The 26,099-nt window shown below is 45.6% G+C and overlaps 1 protein-coding gene across 2 annotated transcripts in view; it reads right to left on the reverse strand.

Moving 5' to 3' along the window:
- Positions 1-14,742: 14,742 nt before the first annotated feature.
- LOC127673942 (solute carrier family 22 member 2) overlaps positions 14,743-26,099 on the reverse strand; it is a 40,864-nt gene continuing 29,507 nt past the window's right edge. The window contains exons 10-12 of one of the 2 annotated variants that reach the window (XM_052169743.1): positions 24,105-24,204; position 23,895; positions 14,743-15,012 (exon numbers count right to left, since the gene is read on the reverse strand). In XM_052169743.1, coding sequence (XP_052025703.1) covers positions 14,947-15,012; position 23,895; positions 24,105-24,204 — 167 coding nt within the window. In that variant the 3' untranslated portion in view covers positions 14,743-14,946. Of the gene's footprint in view, positions 15,015-23,894; positions 23,896-24,104; positions 24,205-26,099 lie in introns of both variants that reach the window. The other variant, XM_052169742.1, reaches the window with a different exon arrangement.

The raw sequence follows: 26,099 nt of genomic DNA on the forward strand, positions 1-26,099 counted from the left end.
TCACCAACCTTAAAGACTTTTCTGAAAGTCGGTCGTCTTGTTTCCTTTGATTCCCCAGATGCCCCCGTTGTCTGTGGTTTATCTGTCTGTGGCTGCTATTGTTGGTGTGGAGGTCTCGTGCCTTATAGCAATGGTTCTCAACATGTGGGATGTGAAACCCTCAAAGACTGTTGAAAGACACAGCTATTACATTACAGTTCAAAGCTGGTGTAAAACTACAGTTATGAAGTAGCCATGGAAATAATTTTATGTTGGGGGTGGGGATCACCACAACATGAGGAACTGTATTAAAGGGTCACAGCATTAGGAATATTGAGAACCACTGCACTGAATTTTATCCCTAAAGGAAAACCCATCTACACATGTGAGTATTTACAGTGTCAAAAGCATTTCAGTACATACGATGGGGACAAACATGACCCATGTTCCCAGACCAGAATCACGATGACCTTTTAGAAAGACATCTCTCTCACCTAGGTTTTGGGAATATGTTATTCTGTATTGTCCAGTTTTGGGGTTCTATCGGTGAGTCCAGAAAGTGAACTTCCACATCTACTGTACAATATTACAGAGAAAAGTGATTCATTTTGTCTGGAAATTTGACTGTGGGCATCACACGAGCTATCTAGGCTGGGAGTTAAGAGGTTCAATAGGCTTTGGAGCTGGAGATCATGTCTATGGTAGATGCCTTAGTCAGGGTTTCTATTCCTGCACAAACATCATGACCAAGAAGCAAGTTGGGGAGGAATGGGTTTATTGCACTTATATTTCCCTCATTGCTGTTCATCACTAAAGGAAGTCAGGACTGGAACTCAAGCAGGTCAGGAAGCAGGAGCTGATGCAGAGGCCATGGAGGGATGTTTCTTACTGGCTTGCTTCCCCTGGCTTGCTCAGCTTGCTTTCTTATAGAACTCAGGACTACGAGCCCGGGTATGGTACCATATACAAGGGACCCTCCCCCCTTGATCACTAATTGAGAAAATGCTCCACAGCTGGATCTCATGGAGGCATTTCCTCACTTGAAGCTCCTTTCTCTGTGATAACTCCAGCCTGTGCCAAGTTGACACAAAACCAGCCAGTACAATTGACCCCTTGTCAAATTGACACACAAATACATCACCATTAAGCCTCAACCCTTACTTTCTTGTTCATCCCCAAGATCTAAATAACTTAAAAAGTTCCACAGTCTTTACATATTAAAAGTTCAATCCTTTTAAAATATCCAATATCTTTTAAAATTCAAAGTCTTTTAAAAATTCAAAGTCTCTTAACTGTGAGCTTCACTAAAATACCTTCTTACTTCAAGAGGGAAAAATATCAGGGCACAGTCACAATCAAAAGCAAAATCAAACTCCAACTGTCCAATGGCTGGAATCCACTCAGGATCTTCTCGGCTCCTCCAAGGGCTTGGGGTCACCTCTCCAGCTCTGCCCATTGTAGCACACACCTTGTCTTCTAGGCTCCAGCTGCCTGTACTCCACTGCTGCTGCTGTTCTTGGTGGTCATCTTATGGTATTAGCATCTCCAAAACACTGCTGTCTTCTGTTGTAACTAGGCTTTATCAATAAACTCTCATAGGCTCTCTTCATGGTGCCAATCCTCAACTCCTATGCATGACCCCTTCAGTTCTGGGCCATCAATTGCAACTGAAGCTGCACCTTCACTAATGGCCTTCCATGGCCTCTCACAGTGCCAAGCCTCAGCTGTTCTTCATGACCCCTTCATGCCTTCAAAATTTGTACCATCTGAAGGGCTGTGTTGTGCTTCCATTTGGCGTGTGTGAGAGCTGAGGAGGGTATTTATTATCATTATATAAAAAGAAGGACATTTCTACCTCATTCCCAAGAGGGAAAAGTATTGGAAGGCGTATCCTAGCTTCTCGTGGCCAAGGCATGTCCTTGCACACGTGTGTTCATTCCTGCTCTCTTACATGTGTGCATAAGTCAGCATTGGCAACGGCCTATGGACACTCATTTTTGATTTCTTGCTGAGCACCTGGCCATCAGTGTCTCCTGATGGTGATTTTCCAGCCCCCTTGGACTGTTGAGTTTTTCATGGTTGTATCACGGTTCGCCATCTTAAAAAAAAATGTGTATTTATCTTGAGCTAGAGTCTTATGTAGATCAGGCTGGTCCCAAACTTGCTACAAAATGTCTGTTACTTATTTGTTTGTTTGTTTATATTGATATGGAGTCTTAAGGAGGTCAGGGTGGCCCTGACCTTACTAATATAGCTAAAAAGGAACTTGAATTCCAGCCTTCTTTTCTTCTCCTATGTGCTGGGATTGCAAGCCTGCCACCACCATGCTGGTTTTCTATGGTAGAGGATGAAACCCAGAGCTTTCTGCATACCAGGCAAACTGCAGTAGAACTAGATTCCTGGTCCATGACTGGGCAGCTTAAAACCTTTGGCTGTGGGGCTGGAGAAATGGTTTAAAGTACTTGTTACTCTTTCAGAGGACAGGAAGACTTGGGTCCAATTCCCGGCACCTGCATGGTAGCTTACAATCATCCATGATCACAGTTCCAGGGGACCTGACATCTCGTTCTGCCCTCTGCAGGCAAAATACTATACACATTAAATTTATTTATTTTTTCTATTAATTATTAATTAATGAATTAATTCACTTTGCAATTCTTATCTCAGACCCCCCCCCCGCCCCCCGCATCCCTCACAGGTTTCCCTTCATGAAGACCTTTCTCTGTCCCTTTTCTTCTGAGAAGGGGGAGGCCTCCCCTGGGTATCAACTCATCCTGGCACATCAAATCACTGCAGGACTGGAAGTATCCTCTCCCACTGAGGTCAGACAAGGAAGTCCAGTTAGAAGAACAGGATTCACAGGCAGAAAACAGTCGGGGCCAGCCCACACTCCAGTTGTGGGGGACCTGCATGAAGACCTAGCTGCACATCTGCTATGTATGTGTTGGGTGGGGGTGAGGTTCAGCTCCTGCAAAATCTTTGGTTGATGATTCAGTCTCTGGGAGCAACCGTGGGCTCAGGTTATGTGACTCTGTTGGTCTTCCTATAGAGTTTCTATCTCCTCTAGGTCTTCCAACTCTTCTACAGGACTCTCCAAACGCCACCCAGTGTTTGGCTATGGGTCTCTGCATCTGTTTCAGTCGGCTGCTGGGCAGAGCCTCTCAGAGCACAGTTAGGCTAGGTTCTTGTCACCAAGCATATAACAGAGTATCATTAATAGTGTCAGGGACTGGTTTCCTGCCCATGGGATGAAACTCAAGTTGGGCTGGTCATTGGTTGGCCATTCCCTCAGTCTCTGCTCCATCTTTGTCCCTGTACTTCTTGTAGGCAGGACAAATTTGGATTGAAGGTTTTGTGGGTGGGGTGATGTAGCTAACCCTCTATTAGAGTCCTGCCTGGCTACAGGAGGTGGCCACACAGACTTCATAACCTCCACTTCTAGGAGTCCCAGCTAGAGTCATCCTCAGAGACTCCCTGGAGCCTCCCCATCCTAGGTCTCTAGCACATCCTAGAGATGCCCCCACACACCCTAGCCTCTGATTTCCGTTTATTCTCCTGGCCCTCTCTCACAGGCTCTCCCCATACCTGGTCCCCACCCCACCCCCACCCCAAATCTGAAAAAAAAATTGTCTGGTACTATTTTCTTAAAAGAAAATAAGTTGAAGATTTATAAAACTTTCAATGACATTGTAATTTAGGATGTCGTTTGGTGGCAGGGAAGGGAGCAAACTTAATAAAAAGGTCTTTTCATCTGAGAGAACTGCAAGGCTGAGAAGGAAGCCACGGTTTAAATGAAGAAACATGTTTTCACACAAGAACACAATACCATAATTTGCTAAAATAGGATTTTAAGAAGGGGTATTGTGACCAGGTGTAAGCGCACGCGCGCGCGCGCGCGCGCACGCACACACACACACACACAGGCACAAAGGCAGAGTTCACAAAGGCAGGCAAGTGTTTTTGCCAAAGAGCAAGGCCTCAGAGATGTCCAGGGTGGTGTTAAGAAGACAAAGATGCCTAAATAAGGGGGCCTCCAGATGGCCAAGCAGAGACGATTTCAACATCGCAAAGACAGTAATTATGGTCACTTGGAATACGTTTGACTCTATAAAAAGAGCCCCAGTTCCTAAGGAGAACAAATAATAGAATTTGATCCAAAGATAAGGCACCCTTGAGTTTCTATAAAGCTTACAAACTGTTCTGTCTATTCAACATAACCAACACGTACGCGCCTTGTGCTTACCAGCGCAGCCAGAAAGCATCTAATGAACACAGGGGTGCAGGGAAGATAACTAACGCATGCTGAAAATAGAAACGTCTGCGGCTTCACCATTTTATACTAAAATGTGTTGGCTCCCCAGAGAGCTTCAGTGACCCTAAGGACCAAGGTGAAAAATGTCAGGGTCTCGATCTGGATGGAAACAGATAGTTTTGGAATGGAGAACATAAACTGCTCAGTCTGAAGGCTGAGGTCCTGGTAGATAGAGGGACAGGCCACCACTGTGCATGGTGATTCACACTGGTCTACTGCCCGGTGAATCACAGAGCTGTCACATGATGTGACAGTCAGTGTTGCCTATTGACGACAGAGTTTGGGATGCTTTGGAGAGTGGGCCTTGGGCATGCCTGTGAGGGGTCATCTTGATTCCACTGAGTGGGAAGAGTTGTTTTTTATTCTGGGTGCCCTTTTCCCTAGGGCATGTGAGTCTGGACTATGGAGGGCCTAGTATTGGCATTCCTTTCTGTCTTCGTCAGGGCTTTACTGCTGTGAGCAAACACCATGACCAAGACAAGTCTTATAGGTACAACATTTAACTGGGGCTGGCTTACAGGTTCAGAGGTTTAGTCCATTATTATCAAGGTAGGAGCATGGCAGCATCCAGGCAGGCACGGGGCAGGAGGAGCTGAGAGTTCTACATCTTCATCCAAAGCTGCTAGGGGGAGACTGGCTTCCAGGAACTTAGGATGAGGGTCTTAAAGACCACACCCACAGTGACACACCTACTCCAACAGGGCCACACCTTCTAATAATGCCACTCCCTGGCCAAGTATATTCAAACCATGACACTTTCCCTCTGGTTCCTGGTTGTGGATGTGATGTCACCAGCTGCCTCAAGCTCCTGCTGCCTCAACTTTCCAATCACGGTGGGCAGAACCTTGGACTATGAGCCAGAAGAGCCTTCCTTCCTTCCTTCCTTTCTTCCTTCCTTTCTTTCTTTCTTTCTTTCTTTTTTTTTTTTTTTTTGTTTGTTTGTTTTTTGAGACAGGGTTTCTCTGTGTAGCCCTGGCTGTCCTGGAACTCACTCTGTAGACCAGGCTGGCCTCGAACTCTGAAATCCGCCTGCCTCTGCCTCCCAAGTGCTGGGATTACAGGCGTGTGCCACCACTGCCCGGCCGAGCCTTCCTTTCTTGACTTGTATTTATCACAATAGGAAAAGAAACTAAGATATATAAAAAGTAAAAAAAACCCCAACAAACCCCAAAATATACTTAAACTTTTTTTTTTAAGATTTTAATCACCTTGAATGCTATATATCCTTCTTTCTAAATCATCTTTCAGTTGGAGAGGTATGTGAACATGAGGGCAGATCCCTTCAGAGGACAAGAGGGGGTGTCAGATCTCTTGCAGCTAGATTTACAGGTGGTTGAGGGTCACTCAGCTGGGAACTGAACCTGGGTCCTCTGGAAGAGGGATGTATGTTCTTCATAGCTGTGCTAACATGCCTGCCCCTGAAAACATGCTTGTAACGGACACAACTCCTTAGTCCATCCTGAAAAATTTGCAATTACAAGCCATCTCCTCCTGCTTTGTCCCCTGTAACCCTAAGAGTCCTCACAGCTGTCACGCAGTCGTCATACACACCTGCAGGTGCTCCAGACCCTAGGAAGACACAGTATTTGCATATGTACACAACTTAATCTAGATTAATCAATGCCTAATATGATTTAAGCATTTTGAAAACATTTATTAGATGGTACTGTTTAGGAAATACTTAGGAAATACTGACAAGCCTGTGCATATTCAGGGTGGACACAACCACAGGTCTCACCTCACAACACACACCAGCCCCTTACGGGTGGCCAGTTCCTCAGAGGGAAGGTGGTGTCCCAGAGTGGGACAGCTGTGTCATCAGTCCTTCCAAATGATGGAGCTGTTGAAGCCTGAACCTCTGTAGCCGCATCCTCACCTCCATTTCACTTCCCCCAGTTTAGAGAGAGTCACATTAGGTGACTATGCAGACGTAAACCAGCCTTAGCTCTGACATACCCAGGTGAGCCTGCCCAAAGGCCTGTCAGCATGTCACGGAGGAAATAAAAACAGTGACCTTAACCATCGATCTGGGAAATTCTATTCCCCCCTCTCTCTGTGTGCCTCTGGTTTCTCTCTCTCTCTCTCTCTCTCTCTCTCTCTCTCTATATATATATATATATATATATATATATGTGTGTGTGTGTGTGTGTGTGTGTGTGTGTGTGTGTGTGTATTGATGTGCAGGTCAGGTCATATGTGTGCACATGTGTCTATGTGTTGTGCTTCAGGTGTTCTCTCCATTCTGCCCCTTTCTTCTTTTCATGTATATATGTGTGGTGATGGTGGTTGTGGTGATGGTGGTGGGGATAGTGGTGGTAGTGTACATGTGTATGTTCATGTTCAAGTATGAATGATGTGTGTATTCACATTGGAATGGGACATGCGTATGTGAGTGTGTCTGTGCATATGGAGGCCAGAAGTCGATGTCAAGAATCTTCCTTGACACCTGTTCCACTTTATTCTTTGAGGTAGGGTCTCTCAGTCAAACTCAGAGTTCTTTCAACAGCCAGCTTGCTCTTTGCCTGTCTGTGCCTTTCAAGGCTGCGATCACAGGCATGTTAACACCCACCAGCATTTCCAAGGGTTCTGGGGGCCCAAACTCTGGTCTTCTTGTTTATAGAGCAAGCCCTAATTTGCTGAGGCATCTTCCTGGACCCTGCCTTGTTTTATTCAGTCTTTCACTGGCCCGGAGCTTGCCCATCAGGCTGGGCTGACTTGCCAGTGAGTCCCAGGGAGCTGGCTGTTACCACATCTCCAGCACTGAGATTACAAGCATGTGCTACCTTACCTGCTCTTCATGTGGGTGCTGGGGATAGACTTAGTTCCTCATACTTGCAAGGCATGTGTTACATTGCCTGGGATAGCTTTCTAGCCAATGTATTCTTTTTTGTTTAAGCAAATAGAAATGTTCTTCTGACATCTATCTACTGATTACACTTAGCCAAAAAAGTTAGGAAGAAGGAAGAACCCTTCCAACCCAGAGGCTGAGGAGGAAGGAAAGGAAGCGATATGAAGGTGGAATGCCCGGCACCAAAACCAAAGGCACAGAGAAATACCGAATGCCTGGGCATTTGAGAGAGAGCTTCGGACCTCCAGTCATAAGAAGTTAGGAGATGCTAGGTGATTTTTTTTTCTCTCTTACAGTGTGGTTACCATGGACCAGCTGCTTCTGTCCAAAGTTGAAGACACAGCCATTGTATCTGTGCCAGGCTTCCCTTGCTCACAGGGGTCCAAACTAAAGGCTGCCCTCAATGGATGAGGAGGAAGTGAGACCAGGGCCGTTTTGCTGCAAGCATTCACTTATGTATTGTTTGTACTGGAGTGTGGCAAAGCAGGCCTGCCTTCCAACGGTTGCCCAGTGCTTGCAGAGACCAGCAGAAGGCCCGGTAATGGCAGGGTGGGGTATACACAGCTTTCCCAGGGTCTGGCTATCTTATGTTTTACCAGTCGGTAGCCACTTCTGCTTCTCTCTTCTCTAAGTCCAGGGTCACATCAATTCTCACTTCAAGCCATACAAAATGGAGCTTGGAAGATGGAGGGATATGTGGGTCAAGGGACAATGTAGCCTTCAGGAGTTGTTCCTATCCCCGTGAGGTGCCCTAACTCATTGGCTTATAACAGGTTCCATGTGCGTGGATTGTTGCTTGGGCTGTGGGTGTCCCTGGGAGAATCAGACAACAATGATAAACAGGTGACAGGAGAGACGATCAATGACCCAGATGCAGAGCATGTGCAGAGGGGCGGAGCTGAGCCAGGAGTATGCGTAGAGGGCGGAGCAGAGCCAAGAGTATGGGCAGAGGGGCAGAGCTGAGCCAGGAGTATGCGCAGAGGGGTGGAGCTGAGCCAGGAGTATGGGCAGTGGGTGGAGCTGAGCCAGGAGTATGGGCCGTGGGTGGGTGGAGCTGAGCCAGGAGTATGAGCAGTGGGTGGAGCTGAGCCAGGAGTACGGGCTGTGGGTGGAGCTGAGCCAGGAGTATGAGCAGTGGGTGGAGCTCAGCCAGGAGTATGCGCAGAGGGGCGGAGCTGAGCCAGGAGTATGGGCAGTGGGCGGAGCTGAGCCAGGAGTATGAGCAGTGGGTGGAGCTGAGCCAGGAGTATGGGCAGTGGGTGGAGCTGAGCCAGGAGTATGCGCAGAGGGGCGGAGCTGAGCCAGGAGTATGGGCAGTGGGCGGAGCTGAGCCAGGAGTATGAGCAGTGGGTGGAGCTGAGCCAGGAGTATGGGCAGTGGGTGGAGCTGAGCCAGGAGTATGCGCAGAGGGGTGGAGCTGAGTCAGGAGCATGGGCAGAGGGGCAGAGCTGAGTCAGGAGCATGGGCAGAGGGGCAGAGCTGCGCCAAGAGCATAGGCAGAGGGGCAGAGCTGAACCAGGAGTATGCGCAGTGGACACAGCTGAGCCAGGAGTATGCGCAGAGGGCGGAGCTGAGCCAAGAGTATGGGCAGAGGGGCGGAGCTGAGCCTGGAGTATGCGTAGAGGGCAGAGCAGAGCCAAGAGTATGGGCAGAGGGGCAGAGCTGAGCCTGGAGCAGAGCCAAGAGTATGGGCAGAGGGGCGGAGCTGAGCCTGGAGTATGCGCAGAGGGGCGGAGGTGCTGAGTTCGGACAGGGACGCACCATTCTGGACCTCTCCACAGTTTTATCAAGATCAGTTACCCTTGAGTACTAACCCTCCTAAAAGTTGGAGGCATCTATCAATGCCTTCCAGGTACCACCAAAGCCCACTCTAGTTAGATTATTTAATGTCAGAAGTAATTTCAAACCCTACGATTCTCTATCAGTCAACAACTCTGTAATTTAGGCTCAGGCAAAACCAGCTCAGAGGAAGTCTCATTAAAAAAAGCACAGATGAAAGAAAACAAGGACGGATCCACACACCAGCTTCAAAACATTTAAACTTCAGGGCTGGAGAGATGGATCAGTGGCTAGGAGTACTGATTGCTCTTCCAGAGAACCTGGGATCATATCCCAGCAATCAGTTGAATCTGGAGAAGGCTGCGAACCAGCTGGAACCTTGCTGAGATTAATGAGTAAAACCAGAAAAGTCATAAGGTGATAAAGTCACATTGAAAATGGGTAAAGCCACACAGCTGGAAGAGACTGAAAAGATAAAGAGCAGCCACACGCCAGTGCATCAGAGTGACAGAGCAGACGAATTGTCAGGGTCTCTGTCAAAGTTAGGAGAAAGCTTAAGCCATATACAGCGGTGAGTAAAATGTATGCACGAGTCGATGTTTCTGAAAATGCAAGAAAAATACTGATGGTCAGACATGGTGTGAGAATGTTCCCCAAAGGTTTACGGTGGAAGCTTGATTTCCAGTGTGACAATGTTTTCCTCCTCTTCTCCTCCTCCCCCTCCCCCTCCTCTCCTCCCCTCCTTCTCTTCCTCTCTCTTCTCCTCTTCTCCTCCTCCACTTTCTCCTCATCTTTCTTTTTGTTCTCCTCCTCCCCTCTCCTTCCCTCCTCCCCTTTTCTCCCTCCTCTTCATCTTCCTCTTCTCTCCTCCTCCTCTTCCTCTCTCCTCCTCTTTCTCCTCCTCCCCTCCTTCCTCTCCTCCTCTCTCCTCCTCCTCTTCCTCTCTCCTCCTCCTCCTCCTCATCTTTCTTGTCCTCTTTTCCTCTCCTTCCTTCCTCCTCCCCTTCTCTTCATCTTCCTCCTCTTCCTCCTCTTTCTCATCCTCTTCTTCCTCCCCTCCCCTTTCTTCCCCTTCTCCTCCCCTCCTCCCCCTTCCCCTCCTTGTCCTACTTAAAACAAAATCTTGCTTCCAATTGTATCATCACTGGGCACCCCAGCCCCCCTACCCCCCCCAGGAAAATTTTTGAGAAACATGTGCATTACAGAAAGTTGAGAAAACACCAAATCTACAAAAGAGAAAATTAAAAACGATCCTTCGCTACAGTTTTAAGCCAATTTCTTTTTTAACCATTTGGGTAAACTGGCTTCCAGACTGCCTTTGGTTTTTCTTGCTCTCGGAGTTCTTTGATGCCCTCGGACCTGCTGCTGTGCTCATGTGCTGTCTTGGACAGATGTTACTATATTGTGCTGCTTTGAGATAGGAGAGCTGATGGTGACAGATCAGATACAGAGGGGACAGGGTGTCGCCCCTTGCTGAGAGTCTCTGGGCTGTAGGTGTCTGGGCTCACTTCTGGTTTGTCTTTTGACAAATGCTTATGAAATCACTTGCCTTGGAGTCTCCTTTTGCTTCTGCCGAACATCTAATTAGCCATCATTTTTCCTCCTCAAATCTCTTTCTTATCTATCCAGTCCTCTTCAGAGCCCCCTCTGGCCCGGGTCCAGGAGCCTTGCCAGCAAATCCTAAACAATTTTAGTTAAGTGTCTGCTCTCCGGGGAGCCTTGCCCCAGCTCTGCACGTCGGACCCAGCTTTGACATTGTGAGTCCTGGGCCCCTTCTTACCCTATCCAGGGAGCTTCGATCTCCCCGTGTTATCATTGCTCGCCCATTTATTTCCTGTCTCTGTCTCCAGGGGAGACAAAAGCCATAAATAAATTGTCCATCTTGTCTCAATGTCCAGTGTGGTGCAGTGTTATTATTTAATAGCAAGGATTACTCTGTAAGGAAGGTCAACATAACCCAACTCTGGGCTGTGGTTGTGGTGTAGTGTTACAGAGCACTGCTCACATAGCACAGTTCTGGTCCAGCATCATGCTGTGCTGGGGTGTCACTGGTCCCTGTGATTGTGAGGCCTTGGAGCCAGGACTCTGCTTTACCCCACCCCACTCCCAGCATTCCTGAGGCTGATGTATAGTCACTGAACATCTAGTTCTGGTTGCTTGCAACCTTTCTGAGAATGGAAGAGAACTTAGAAAACAGGCAAGAAAAATCCAATCGCAGATTTTCTCAGACCCTTCTTACCAGCATACACAGGCAAGGAAACATTGTCCCTATTGGCAGTAAAATTCTAAGATGGAAATATTATACACAGAAAGTCTTTAGGAGGGGCTGGGATTGTGGCTTAGTTGGTAGTTGATCAGCAGATACCAACCCTTGGGGTTCATAAAAAAGGTGTGGAGGCACATGCTTGCAGTCCCAGCGTTAGGGAGGTGGAGGCCAGAGCATCACGAGTTCAAAGCCATCCTCAGCTACATAGTGAGTTCTAGGCCAGCTTGGGTTTCAAAAGCAAAATAAAAGAAAAATGAATCTCCCAGGATACCTGGTAAATTTGGATCCTGGGAAGAGGGTTCTGAGTGTCAACTATGCATAACAGGGACCTGGTGTTGAACACTCATCGCTTTTTAGAAGACTCTAGGAACAGGATCCTAAGATCACTTAAAGCCCCTGAACTCTGTATCAAGACAGCCTCTTTCCATAGCACAGCTGTGTTCATTTAGAAGGTCAGTGGCCTCAGCCTGCACGTCACTCACAGCAGTCCTGCAGGCCCACACGTCACTCACAGCCGTGTCTTCCAGGCCCGCATGTCCCTCACAGCAGAGTCCTCAGATTCTGGGTCATAGGTTGTGAATTACTTGATGAGGCACCAGAGGGAGCTTGGTTGGTGTCCCAGGGAAAAGCCAAGGATTAGCTGGGGCAGGTGGGAACGGGATGAGAGAAGAGGTTCCAGAACAGGGCAGCTGGAACCAGCAGCAGACATGTCAGTCTTCTGAGGCCCAGAGCTTGCAGGAAGGTGTGTTGGAGAGAAAGGCTCTCTGGTGAATGATTTGTCATAAACCAGACAAGCCAGGGGGAAGGTAAAATGAAGGGATATGGCCACCAAACAGGGCTAAAGGCTACCCAAAAGTGACATTGGTCATAGGCATGACCTTACTGTCCATCCTCCTGCCTCAAGGGAATGTGGCAGAGACATCTGAAGACCCAGATGAGCTCAAGGCCCTTTAGTCTACTGATCTTAGTGGAGAGAAGCCATCAGAGATCAATGGAGGTCTCCCTGGCTAACCCAAGTTGTTCCAAAGCCTTTGGGGATCAGGGTCTTTGCTCAGACCTACTAATTGAGCAGAGGGGAAACATTACCATTGTCACTGAGGTGCATGGTGGGTCAATTCTGTCTTGCTTACAATTGGCACTGGGTTTAGGGAAACCCACAGCACCAGCCTGGACTTCATTGTTCCTGGAATGGACATTCTGTAGAATCAGCAGGTGAGGCAGCATCTCCTAGTCATCGGGGAGACATTTGATAGTTCTCTTTCTACCTCCAGGCTGCCCAAGAGACAACTGCACTCCAGAATCAATTTCTCTCATGGGTCTGGTAATGAAATCACCTGACCTGATGTGTTCTGTAAGGGGGTCCACCATGCATGTCAACATGAGTTCTGCTTTTTTGTGAACATTTAAATACTTTTAAATCATGAACTAGATGGAGATCAATAGAAACATGTCGTTAATGGGGACATAAAAGATCCAAGCTTTTTCCAGGGTCTTCTCTTGTGGTGAACATAACTGCTTGTTGAGTGCTTTGTGCTCTAGGCATAGGCTGTGATCTGGAATCCTGAACTCCAGGGGAGCCTTTCTCCTGGAAGTTGTCATTTGTCACACATTTTATCACAGCAATAGAAATGAAACCAGGGCACACCTGAACACACAGAATGCAATCATTACAAAAATATACAGAGTCTTGCCTTGTCTTCTCCATGGGCCGCCATGTAAGTGAGCATTCTTGACCTCCACATTACTTGTCTAATACTTTTCCCACCCTCTGTACTGAAACCTTCTCAACAGAGCATCTATTGGTCTTTCTCTTGCCCTGTTTAACTGTTAAATGGTGGTACCACGGCTTATGTAATCATTCTTCATATGTGTATACTTGAGCAATTTCTTAGTTTTGCCATCACCCGTAAACGATGCAACAAATACTTCGCAAATGCCTTTCTGTGCAGAGTTTTGTTTATCAAAGACAGAAGACTATGATGTCAGACACATTTGTGATATAGAATGATAACCGTGCCCCTAAAAGAATGTACCATCGGTGATTGCCTTTCCTTAACATTACTATCATTATTTTATTGATTTTATCAGTAAAATGTCATTTCAGCTTTCATTTGTATTTCTTCAATATGAAGATGCACATTTTGTTTTGTTTTGTTTTGTTTTCAAGACAGGGGTTCTCTGTGTAGCCCTGGCTGCCCTGGAACTCACTTTGTAGACCAGGCGGGGCTCGAACTCAGAAATCCGACTCCAGGCCTCTGCCTCCCAAGTGTTGGGATTAAAGGCATGTGCCACCACCTTCCGGTAGATGCACATTTTGTAACTGGCCATTTCTATGTTATCACTTTTGTAATTGAACATTTTAAAAGTTATTTGATGTACATGGGTATTTTGCTTCCATATCTATACACAAAGTGCATGCCTGATGCCTGTGGAGGCCAGAAGAGGCCACTAGATTTACAGGGACTAGAGTTAGAGATGGTTGTGAGTTGCCATGGGTATGGGGGGGCGGGGAGAATCAAACCAGGGTCTTTACAAGATCAGACAATGCTCTTAACCTCTGAGCTATTGCTTTAGCCCCTTTGCATCATTTTCTTCTTCTTCTTCTTCTTCTTCTTCTTCTTCTTCTTCTTCTTCTTCTTCTTCTTCTTCTTCTTCTTCTTCTTCTTCTTCTTCTTCTTCCTCCTCCTCCTCCTCCTCCTCCTCCTCCTCCTCCTCCCTCCCTCCTTCTCTCTCTCTCTCCCTCTCTCTCTCTCCCCCTCTCTCTCTTGATGGTGTCTCTTCTAGACTTGAAATGTACCAAGTAAGCTAGGCTTGTTGAGAACCGGCCTGTCCCCGCCTCCCCAGCAGAGATGGCAAGAGCTCAACACCTCCTTCCTTCTCCGCCCTTTTCTTACATTGGCCTGGGGATTAAGCTTAGGTCTTCATGCTTGCATGCTAAGCATCTTTACCAGTTGAGCCACCTCCCCGGGCCTAATATTTGTCTCTTCCAGATGTATTTACTGTATTACTTTGGTGAGATACTAATGCCATTTCTAAGAGCCATAAATTTTTGAGAAAAAATTTACCAAACTGAAAAACTGTCATGACCGAGTCAGGAATGCTAGGAATGCTCCTAGCTGTCCTTTTACAGAAGGTACACACTCACTGTGGTCATCCACTGTGCGTATAGGTGGGCTTGGTGATTGCTCAACTTAAATCCTCATTCTTGTGTTCGGGGTCCTTTTCAAGTGTAAGCCCCACAGTAAACAACATATCTTTAAATTTCATCACACTTATGGTACCGAAAGTCTTCACTCCAAGTCCCTGATGTACATTCTGAGTTTTTTTTTTCTCAAAAAATAAAATAAAATAAAATAAAATTTCTTCTCTCATGTTTATTGGTTTTTCAGATTTCTTATTTTTTTAATAGTTGGTTGTGTACTGGCCCACAGCTCCCTTGTGTATTTTGGTTTGATGTCATGGTGGAGAAAGAAACCAAGTAAAGAAGTATAAAGATGAAAAAAAAAAACCAAAACAACAAATCCAGTAAAGCAATGATCATTTACTGGGACTGCTAAGGGTGGATCAAGGTAGAAGATCCTGGTTGGGAGAAAGAGCTTGGTACATCAGTGCAACAAACTATGCAGGCTACAGCTCCCTGGTGATGGAGTTCCGGGGTAAGTGAGGTTGGGTTGTGTGGGTTTGGGGTGAGGGGGACAGAAGCTCTGCCTCTGGCCTCAGAGAGGGCAATGCCAGCATCTGCAGCAACAGTGTCCTTTCTCCTTAGCTTAGTGGAACGTCAGCTTTCTTGTCTTGAAGATAAATTCTCTTTTCTTTCTTTTTTCTTGGCTCTGCAATAAGAAGTCAAATTAGACTGTTGAGAAAGACTTGGCATGAGGAGCTGAAAGGAACATCAAGCGGGTAATAAAGAAATGAAACCAAAGAAAGAAATGAAGTAAAACCTAAGTGTAGGCTTTGCCCAAGATCATTCTTACAACATCTGAGAGATGGCCTTCATGAGGAGGATGGGAGGAGTCCGGAGAATCACTCACAGAAGACAGTGTTCCTAAATTCCCTTCCTGGTGTCTCACATTCTTCAATAACAGAGAACGTAGCTGAGGACTGAATATAAATCTACACTGATTAAATAGAATGATTGCAGAATCCAGACACTTTGGTTCGTTCTCACACAAAATTTAAGAAGTTCTTTTACCAAGTCTTTCCTAATTATTTCATGAGTGAAGGCTGTGATTAGAACATCACTCAGCCAGTACGTTCTCTTAATATCGTCTCTATGAATACATGGATGCTGCTGATGGTCTTGGGATTAGGGCTCCTCTTCTTCCTGTGCTGCTCCCAGCCCTGCCCTTTGTACATGTTCCTGTTCACGCTAAATCAGGCGTGGGCTGCCCCAGTTCCCCAACGCCTCCCTCGTTTTCCCAACATGGCCTCAGTGTCTGGACCAGTCCAGTCTGAGATGCGGAGAACAGAATCTTATCAAATCATCCAGTGGTGCTGTAGGCCTACCAGGTTCCAGGCAGGGGGACAAGAAAATCTACCAAACTCCCTAAGTGTCCAGGGTCAACCACAGAACATCAATGACAGCAACAGCATTGGTGGTGGGAGCATCAGCAGCGTCAGCAAGAGACACAGTGTCAATAACAGCAACAATGTGAGCAGCAATGACAACATTAAGAGCAGTACCAATGCCAACAGTCGCAACAATTACGGCATCAAGAGTAGCAGTGTCAGCAATGCCACGGACAACAACTGTAGTGACAGTAGCAGCAGTGACTGCATGGATAGCAGTGGCAACACTGATAAAAACAGCAGCATCAGTAGTAAAACCAACAGCAGGAAAAGTTACCACAATGCCAATAACAGCAGCAGCTATAGTAACAGCAGCAGCAGACACAGTAACAGAAACACCAGCAGCAGTAAAAACAAAAACAGCACCAATAACAGCAGCATCAGCACCAGTAACAGCAGCAACATCAACAATGACAGCAGAAATAGCAACAATCAGAGTAGCAACAGCAGTAACAACAAGAGTGACAACAGCAAAAGCAATTGTAACATAAATAGCAACGGTAATTGCAGGAACATCAATAGTAACTACAGCAGCAGTAACTGTAGCAACAGCAACAGTAAAAGCAACAATAGCAACAGTGACAGTAGCAATTGGAACATCAGCAACAATAGTAACTGCAGCAATAGGAACAGTAATGACAGCAACAGTAACAGTAGAAATAACAGTATCAGCAGCAACCACAACAGTAACACTAGCAACAATAGTAACTGCAGCAACAGTAACAGCAACAATAGCAACTGCAACAGCAACAACAGTAACTGCATCAGTGGTGATAGCAATAGCAACAATAGCAGCAGCAGTAACAGCAGTAATGCCAGTAACTATAGCAACAATTGCAGCAGCAACAGCAAAGATGATAATAGCAATAGCAGAAACAGCAACATTGACAGTAGCAACAGCAGCAATGGCAGTAGCATCAACAACAGTAACAGTAGCAACAGCGCCAGTATCAGCAGAAACAGCAATAGTGATAGTACCAACAACAATTTCAGCAGCAACAGTAGCAGTGGCACCAGTAACAGCAGCGACAGCAACAGTGACAGCAGCAACAGCAGCAACAGCAGCAACAGTAGCAACAGCAGTAACAGCATCAGTAACAACAGCAACAGTGTGAACAATATCATTAACAGTAACTACAGCAACAACCACAGTAATAGCTATAATAACTGTAATAGCAACAATAGTAATTATAGCAACAGAAACAGTGACAACATCAACATCAGCAGTAAAAATAACAGTAATAGCAACAGTAACAGCAGCAACAAGAATAACTGCAGCAATAGCAACAATAACTGGAACAATGGTAACTGCAGCAATAGCCACAGTGAGAGCAGCAACAACAACAGTAACAATAGCATCCACAGCAGTAACTATAGCAACTGCCATAGTAACTGTAACAACAACAGTAATAGCATCAACAATAGTAACTACAATAATAGCAACAGTAACATCAGCAACAGGAAGAATAACAAGTACAACAGCAACAGTTGCAACAGCCACAGTTTCAGGAACAACAGAAATAGCAGCAACAGTAGCAGTGACAGCAACAACAAAAGTGACAGGAGCAACAGCAACGATGACAACAGGAGCAATAGCAATAGTGACAATAGCCGCAACAACAGTAAATGCAACAACATCAACATTAAGAGTAACAATAGCAACAGTGATAGCAGCAACAGCAAGAATAACAAGAACAACAGTGACAGCAACAATAACAGTTTCAGCAGAAACAGCAGCAGTAGCAATAGCAGTAACAACAGTAACTGCAGCAACAGCAACAGCAACAGTGACAGCAACAATAGCAAAAGCAATCGTTTCAGCAGCAACAGCAACACCAGTAACAGCAGTAGTGACAATGACAACAGCAGTGACAATAGTAACTGCAACAATAGCAACAGAGACAGCAACAATGTTATCAGTAACAGCAGTAACAGCAACAATGACAGTAGTGACAACAGTAACTGCAGCAACAGTGACAGCAGCAATGAGAATAGTGATAGCAGCAAAAGGAGCAACAGCTATAGCAGTGACAGCAACAGTAACAGTAGCAGCAACAGCAGCAACAGCAACTACAGCAACAGTAACAGCAGCAGCAGCAGCAGCATCAGTAACATTGCCAATAAAAGTAACTGTCGCAATAGCAATAGTAACAGCAGCAATAGTAACAGCAAAAACATTAGTGACAGCAATAATAGCAACTGCAGCAGCAACAGCAACAGTAGTAGCAACAGTAACAGTAATAGTAACAGTAACAGCAACAAGAATAACTTCAGCAACAATAACAGGAACAATAACTGCAGTAACAGAAACAGTGACAAAAGCAGCAATAGCAGTAACTATAGCAACTGTCATAATAACAGCAGCAACATCAAGAGTGACAATAGCTGCAAAAACAGTTTTAGCAGTATTAACAGCAATACTGACATCAGCAGCAACAATGGTAAATGCAGCACTAGCAACAGTGATAACAGCAACAGCAATAATGACAGCAGCAACAGTAACAGTAACAGCAGCAATAGCAACAGTGACAACACTAACAGTAGCAGTGAAAGCAGCAACAGTGATAACAGCAACACTAACAGCAGTAACAACGGTACCAACAATAGTAAATGCAGCAACAGCAACAGTGACAACAGCAACAGCAACAACAGCAACAACAATCATTTTAGCAGCAAAAGCAACACCAGTAACAGTGACAATGACAACAGCAGCAACAACAGTAACTGCAATAACAACAACAGCAACAGTAAGAGCAACAACAGCAACAGTGACAGCAGCTATAGGAGCAGCAACAAGATCACCAGTAGCAACAACAACATCAACAGTGACATCAGCAGAAGAAACAGTAAGAAAAATAAAACCCACATTAGTAACAGCAACAGTAAGAGCAACAACAGCTGCAACAGGAATATCACCAGTAACAGCACCAACATTACCAGTAACATTAGCAACAATGACAGCAGCAACAACAGTAATTTCAGAAATAGTATTATTAGCAATAGCAACAGTCACAGCAGCCAAAGCAGCAGTAAGAGGAGCAACAGTAGTAGCAGTGACAACAGTAACAGCAGCAACAAAAGTAACAGCAGAAACAATAGCAGCAGCAGTAACAGTAACAATAATAGCAACAGTAACAGCAACAACAAGAATAACTGCAGCAATAGAAATAACAGGAACAATGGTAACTTTAGCAACAACAACAGTAACTGCAGCAACAAAGGTAACAGCAGAAACAATAGTAACAGCAGCAACAGCAACAGCAGCAGTACCAGTAACAATAATAGCAACAGTAATACCAAAAACAAGAATAACCACAGTAACAGCAATAATAACAAGAACAATAGTAACTTTAGCAACAGCAACAGTAACTGCAGCAACAACCACAGTGTGAGCAGCAGCAACAGTATTAACTACAGCAACTGCCACAGTAACTTCAGCAACAACAGTAGGAGCAGCAGCAACAATAACAGGGGCAACAGTAACAGTAACAACAGCAACAACAACAGTTTCAGCAGCAACAGCGACAACAGCAGCAATAACAACTGTAGCAACAGCAATGGTGATAGAAGCAACTGCAACAGTGACAGCAGCAGCAGCAATAGTTTCAGCAGCAACAGTGACAACAGCAACAGCAACAGTGATAATAACAACAGCAGGGACAATGGTAACTGCAACCACAGCAATAATAGCAGCAGCAGCAGTGACAGCAGCAGAAGCAACAGTATTAGCATCAGCATCACCAGCAACAGCAGCAATAGCAACAATGACAGCAGCAGCAACAGTAACTACAGCAACAGTAAGAGTAACAGCAGTGACAACAAGGGTAACAGCAGTAACAGTAACAGCAGAAACAGTGACTACAGCAACAGCAACAGTAATAGCAGAAAAAGTAACAGCAACAGCAATCATAATAGCAACAATAGCAACTGCAGCAGCAACAGCAGTAATAACAGTAATAGTAGTAACAGCAACAATAAGAATAACTTCAGCAATAGTAACAATAACTGGAATAACAATAACTGCAGCAGCCATCACAGTAACTGCAGCAACAGCAACAGTGACAATAGCAGCAACAGTGACAACAGCAACAACAGTTTCAGTGGTAACAACAGCAACAGTGACATTATCAGCAACAACAGCAAATGCAGCAACATCAACAGTGACATCAGCAACAGTTTCAGAAGTAACAACAGCAACAGTGACAATAGCAGCGACAACAGTAAATGCAGCAACAGCAACAGTAAGAGCAACAGCAGCAACAGTGATAGCAGCTACAGGAGCAGCAGCAACAGCAACGGTGATAGCAGCAACAGCAACGGTAAGAACAACAGCCACAGAAGCAATAGTAGCAGTAACAGTAGCAACAACAGTAACTGTAGCAATGGCAACAGAGACAGTAGCAAAAGCAGCAGTAAGAGGAACAACAGCAACAACACTGACAGCAACAGTAACAGCAGCAGCAACAGTAAAGGCAGAAACAACAGTAACAGCAGCAGCAGCAACAGCAACAGTAACAATAGTAGCAACAGTAACAGCAACAAGGGTATCTTCAGCAACAGCAACAATAACAGGAACAACAGCCACAGTGTCACCAGGAACAGTTTCAGCAGCAGCAATGACAGTAAGGATAACAACAGTGACTATAGCAATGACAAGAGTAACAGAAACAGAAACAACAGCAACGGTAGCAGTAACTGCAGCAGCAACAGCAGCAGCAATAACAATAAACACCAAAAGCATTACTAGCAATGATGACATCAACAGTACTAAAAATGGCCTCAGCAGAAACAGTATTGTTTTCAGCAACTGCAGCAGCATCAGTACCTGCTGTATTAGCAACAGAAACAATAACACAGCAGTGGCAACAGTTACAATAACAGCAGCGTTAGCAATGATAACACCAACTGTAGCAGCAGCAACAATGATAGCAGTAATAATTGCACTGGCTGCATTAGCAACAGCAACAATAACAATAACAGCAACAACAGCTGCAGCAATAATATCAACAGTTGCAGCAACAGCATTATCACCAACAACAGTAGCAGCAAAAGAAATAGCTGTATTAGCATCCGCAACAGCAAGATCTTCAGCATCAATCATTGCAGCAATGATAGAACTATCAAGAACAATAGCTGCATTTAAACTAGTCACAGTGACATTAGCAGTAGCAGTAACAACAGTAATGGCCTCAGCTACAATAGCAACAGTAGCAGTAGCAACAGTAACACCAACAGTCGTAGCAAGAGCAACACCAACCACAGCAGCAACAACTGCACCAACAAGAGCAATAGCTGCATCAGCACTAGCAATAACAACATCCTTCTCATTAACAGCAGCAGCAACAGCAATAACATCAGTCACAGCAGGAGCGACAACTGGTGGGCTAGCGTCAGTAACAACAGGAGAGGTAGCAACAATACCAATTGCTGCTGTTGTTGCTGGCTGCAGCAGTGACCTAGATCAGTAACAATAGCACTGACGGCAATAGCAACAGTACCACTAGCAACAAGAGTATCAGCGAAGATGGCAGCAGCTTCATCAGCAACAACAGCAACAGTTGCCGTAGCAACCCCAGGGGTGGGATCATCAGTTACATCAGCCACAGATAAAGTGGCATTAATACCAGCAGCACCAGTGGCAGCAGTGACCGCATCAACAGCAGCAGCAGCAGCTGGGTCAACTGAAAACATCAGTGGCTATGGGAGCACCAAGAAAAGCAGCAGGAATAGCACGATGTCAGGAAGCAGCAAGAACCGCGGCAAGTGTATTGACGGACACAGTCTGAATGCCTAGCCCTGCACGTAGGTGGAGACGCCTTATCCTAGGTACGTGTAGCCCTCATGAGAAGCAGAAGCGACGGCTATGGACCTGTCTGGTCCAGTTGGCACCGTGGCTTTGTTGCTTACTGGTTATGTGACAGAGTTGTCTATCTCTGTGCCTGTGTTCTTTTCAGCTGTCAGTGGAGTTAACGGTAAGGCCCATTTGGTGAGCATTTGATGAGAGAATGCATGGAAAAGCTTTGGAAAGTACTAGGTGAGAGTCTTAGAAAATGTTGGGCTAGCGTCAGTAACAACAGGAGACGTAGCAACAATACCAATTGCCGCTGTTGTTGCTGGTTGCAGCAGTGACCTAGATCAGTAACAATAGCACTGACGGCAATAGCAACAGTACCACTAGCAACAAGACTATCAGCGAAGATAGCCACCATTGCACCTCATTTACAGAAAAGGAGGCAGGCTTAGGGCGGTCAGGAGCAAACACTCGCACAAGTCAGGCAGGCTGTGTTTGTAGCTAGGTAGTCTGAGAGCCCTTGCTGGCGGGGAAGGGGCTCCTTGGTCCTGTTCTTTGTGTCTGGGGCACAAAACAGGAGTGTGCTCTCAGTCTGCCTTCCTGCTTATGAGCACCCTGCCTCGTACGCCCTCTTTGCAGGACCCTTAGCCTAATAGCTCAGCATTCTCTTCACTATCCCATGAGATCCCAAAGCCCGAGGCCCTCAGGATAATTTATGTGAGTCTATGCCTGTGTTCCTCACCTTCAGGCGCCAGAGCTAGCTGAGGAAAATCCCGGAGGGACTTTGACTGGTTTATGGTACAAATCTGGGGCTTATTCTCCCAGGATGTGACAGCTGTAGGACTATGAGTGTGCTCAGGATGGAGTCTCTGTCCTCCAGAGGAGAGGGTACCGTGCACAGGAAGGTACCTGCAGATGGGAGGGGGCTGTTTTCACTTAGGCGCTTCAAATGCAAATAGTCATGGAAACCAGACAGTAATAGAAGTGGATCAGATTGAGGACGATGGGAAATGGGGGACTGTGGTCTCCCACAAAAGGTTTGCTCTCCAAAGAGTAGAGACAGTATCCAGCAGCTCCCATAAATTGCCAACAAGAGGAGATGCCTGTTCCAGGTTCCCACATCTGGCGTTGTCACAGATCCTGGGAACTGAGCTTATGTGACATCTCTTGCTTTAGAAAAGCTCTATGGGGCCACAGGTTATATTTATATAACCAGAGGCTATAGAAAGAACGGAAATAAAAACCTCACGTAAAACCTGATATTTCTATACTTTCGTCATTTTATTTTCAATACTAGTTTATATTTATATGTATTTATGTATTATTTACCCAAATATTAGAATGAATGCTTTCTTGTGCCCTTTCTTCTTTCTTTCTTTCTTTCTTTCTTTCTTTCTTTCTTTCTTTCTTTCTTTCTTTCTTTCTTCACTTTCTTTTCTTTCCCTTTTTTTTTTTTTACAAATAATATATTTTTGAGGACTTATCAGTGGACATAAAGCTGTATCATTCTTTTTAGTGGCTATACAGTGCTTTGGTGTATGGCATACAATAATTTATTCAACTGGAGTCCCAACTGAAGGGCATTTAGGTTCTTCTAATCTTTTGTTGCATTAAAAGATCCTTTAACGGTTAGTCCTACCACCTAACACATTTCACCACCATGAAGGGCTCAGTGTGTTATCCACACCACATGCTGGGCCCTGCGCATTCTTCCCCAGTACAGACTGCCCCGGGTAGTTTGATGTCTGAAGACACAGAGGGACACCCGTGCTATGTCAGTTTACATATTTCTGGTTATGAAAGAGGTGGGACTTACTTTCATGTATGTGTGAGTGATTCACTTTCCTTTCTGCTGAGTCAGGGCCCCAGGCCCTTCCTTTTTGGGGGAAGTTCTCATAGTGTTTTGTTTGTTTGTTTGTTTGGTTGGTTGGTTGGTTTTGTTTTTTTCAAGACAGGGTTCCTCCGTGTAGCCCTTGCTGTCCTGGAACTCACTCTGTAAATCAGGTTGGCCACAAACTCACAGAGACCCACCTGCCTCTGCCCCTGCCTCTCTGCCCCTGCCTCTCTGCCCCTGCCTCTGCCTCTGCCTCTGCCTCTGCCTCTCTGCCTCTGCCTCTGCCCAGTATTTGGATTTAAGGCATGCACTACCATTGCTCAGTTCCCTTGGTTTTGTTAGAGTTCTCCATATCCATTCAGAAAGCCAGTCCTTTGTATAGTGCTAAACACTTTACCCAAGTTGACCAGTGATGAGAGTGTTCCAATTCAACTCTGAATTTTTGTGGTGAATGCATACAGACTAATCTTTCTCCCACAGGCCCCAGCCTTTTTTTTTTGTCATGTTTAGACTAACCCTCCATTATGAAGCTATGAATTATAAGCAGCCCCCCTCCGGCATTTTCACTAATTCCTTGTCTCTGTTTGATGTTTAATGCTTTGATGTAGTTTGCTTTGCTCCCAAGATATGAGATGTGGAATTGAACCTAATTGTTCTCCCCAGTTGGATCCGGAAATGCCTCTAAATGTCTGTGGAGGAGTTCATCCGGGGAGCCCAGGTTCCTACCTCTGCATGTTCTCGGCATCCTCGATGGTCTCAGGCAGAGCCTTCCCTTTGGTCTCAGGTAGTAACAGCACAAGTCCCCCAGCAACCAGGCCAACCACAGCTGAGACACAGACGGAAATCACATCAAGAGCCAAAAGGCAATCTCTATAATTAGGGTCCCCTTGTTCCCCTCTCTCTTTTGGGGGGTTATGTTTTCCCATTCTTATTTATAGACTCCCTCGCCACCTTTCAACACCCTATTTTCCACCATAAATAATACACCCCTTGCCAAACACCACTGGGTTACAATTCCTTTTAGGGAAATGAAATACTTAACATTTTGAGTCAAGGTTATTCTTGGCTATGGGACATTGCCACAGAGTTAAGAAATTTCAGAGTTAGAAAATAACTCTGGAAAAAAAAAACCCTAACCATATGAAGAAGAACATTACTCTGCCAATATAAAGCATTTAGCACTGGGAACAAGTCAGAAACTTGGACCATTGCTAGCCAACAAGAGTAAGTGCATGAGGGTTGGCAAGACCGCTCAGTGGAGTCAAGAAGCTTTCTGCTAAGCTTGAGTTCAATCCCCAGGACCCACCCACAAGGTAGGAGGAGAGAACAGAGCTCCTTATCCATTCTCTCTCTCTCTCTCTCTCTCTCTCTCTCTCTCTCTCTCTCTCTCTCTCTCGCACACGCACGCACACACACACACACACACACACACACACCATGAACGAACAAGATCAAGTCCTTTTAGTAAAAGAACAACGCATCGTGTATTAAGGCATATATAATACTAGCCTAGTGAAGCCCTTTGGTTCAGGTTAAGATGCTCAGAGCCTTGAGAATGGTGGCATTCACCTAGTGTTTGGGAGAGTGTTGTGGAAAGCCCTGGGCTTGTAGTTTGATGCTAACTCCACTCCTCAGAGGGGCTGTAGATGAGGAGTTGCCTTGTGGACCTTCTCCCCCACCTTAACTTTTCAAATAAAGGCTTGAGCTAATGATTAAGCAGGAGGAAGGAGGAGGAGCTGAGAGTTTAGGGGAGGAGCTGAGAGTTTAGGGGAGGAGCCACGGGGGATCAACAGGATGGACAGGAGCTATAAGGGTTTGATGGAGAGGTTGCAGAAAGAGAAGAGAGAAGCTCGTGGCCTGGAGAAACCGCAAGTTATATGGGATAATAGAGATGGAAATAGAGTAGTGTAGTGGGAGATCTTCCCAATCTAGGTTTATAGCTTGTTTTGTTACTGATTGAATTGAGATTTTCTTTTATCGGGGAATTGGGTTGGAAACAAAGTAGCGACAAGAGAGTTAGGCGGGAGAACTGTGAATTCAAGGTCAGTCTGACCTACATCATGAAGCACTGTTTAATTAAAATAATTCAACATTTTATTTTATGTGTGTGGGTGTTTTGCCTGCATGTATGTTGCCTTACCATATGATACAGTGCTGCTGAGCCCAGAAGAGGGCATTGGATCCTCTGATCAGTTATTAGTTGCTTTGTGGCTGCTGGGAACCAAATCTGGGTCCCCTGCAAGAGCATCCAGTGCCCCAAATCACTAAACAATCACTCGGCCCCTTGGTTAGTTTTTATTGTAAACTCGGCACAACCTAGAGTCACTCGGGAAGCAGGATCCTCATTTGAGTAATTGCCCAGATCAGATTGTCCTGTGGACACCTCTGTGAGAGATTTTCTCCATTGATGATTGATGTAGGAAGGCCCAGCCCACTGTGGGTGGTGCCATTCCTAAGAAAGTAGGCCTGAGCTAAGGTAGCAGAGGAAGCCAGGAAGCAGGGTTCTTCTGTGGTTCCTGTCTCAGAGTTCCTGCCTTGATTTCTTCAGTGGTGGACTGTGACCTGGAAGTGTAAGCTAAATAAATCCTCAGCTGCTTTTGGCCAGAGGATTTCTTTTTTTAATCACAAGTAACAGAAAGGAATCTAGAACAGCCTTAACCCCACCCCCTCCCGGGGGTATATTAGTGGTAGAGAGCTTGCTTAGCACATACAAGGCCCTAA

Source organism: Apodemus sylvaticus, chromosome 23 (genome assembly GCF_947179515.1).
Source record: "Apodemus sylvaticus chromosome 23, mApoSyl1.1, whole genome shotgun sequence".
Taxonomy (NCBI): domain Eukaryota; kingdom Metazoa; phylum Chordata; class Mammalia; order Rodentia; family Muridae; genus Apodemus; species Apodemus sylvaticus.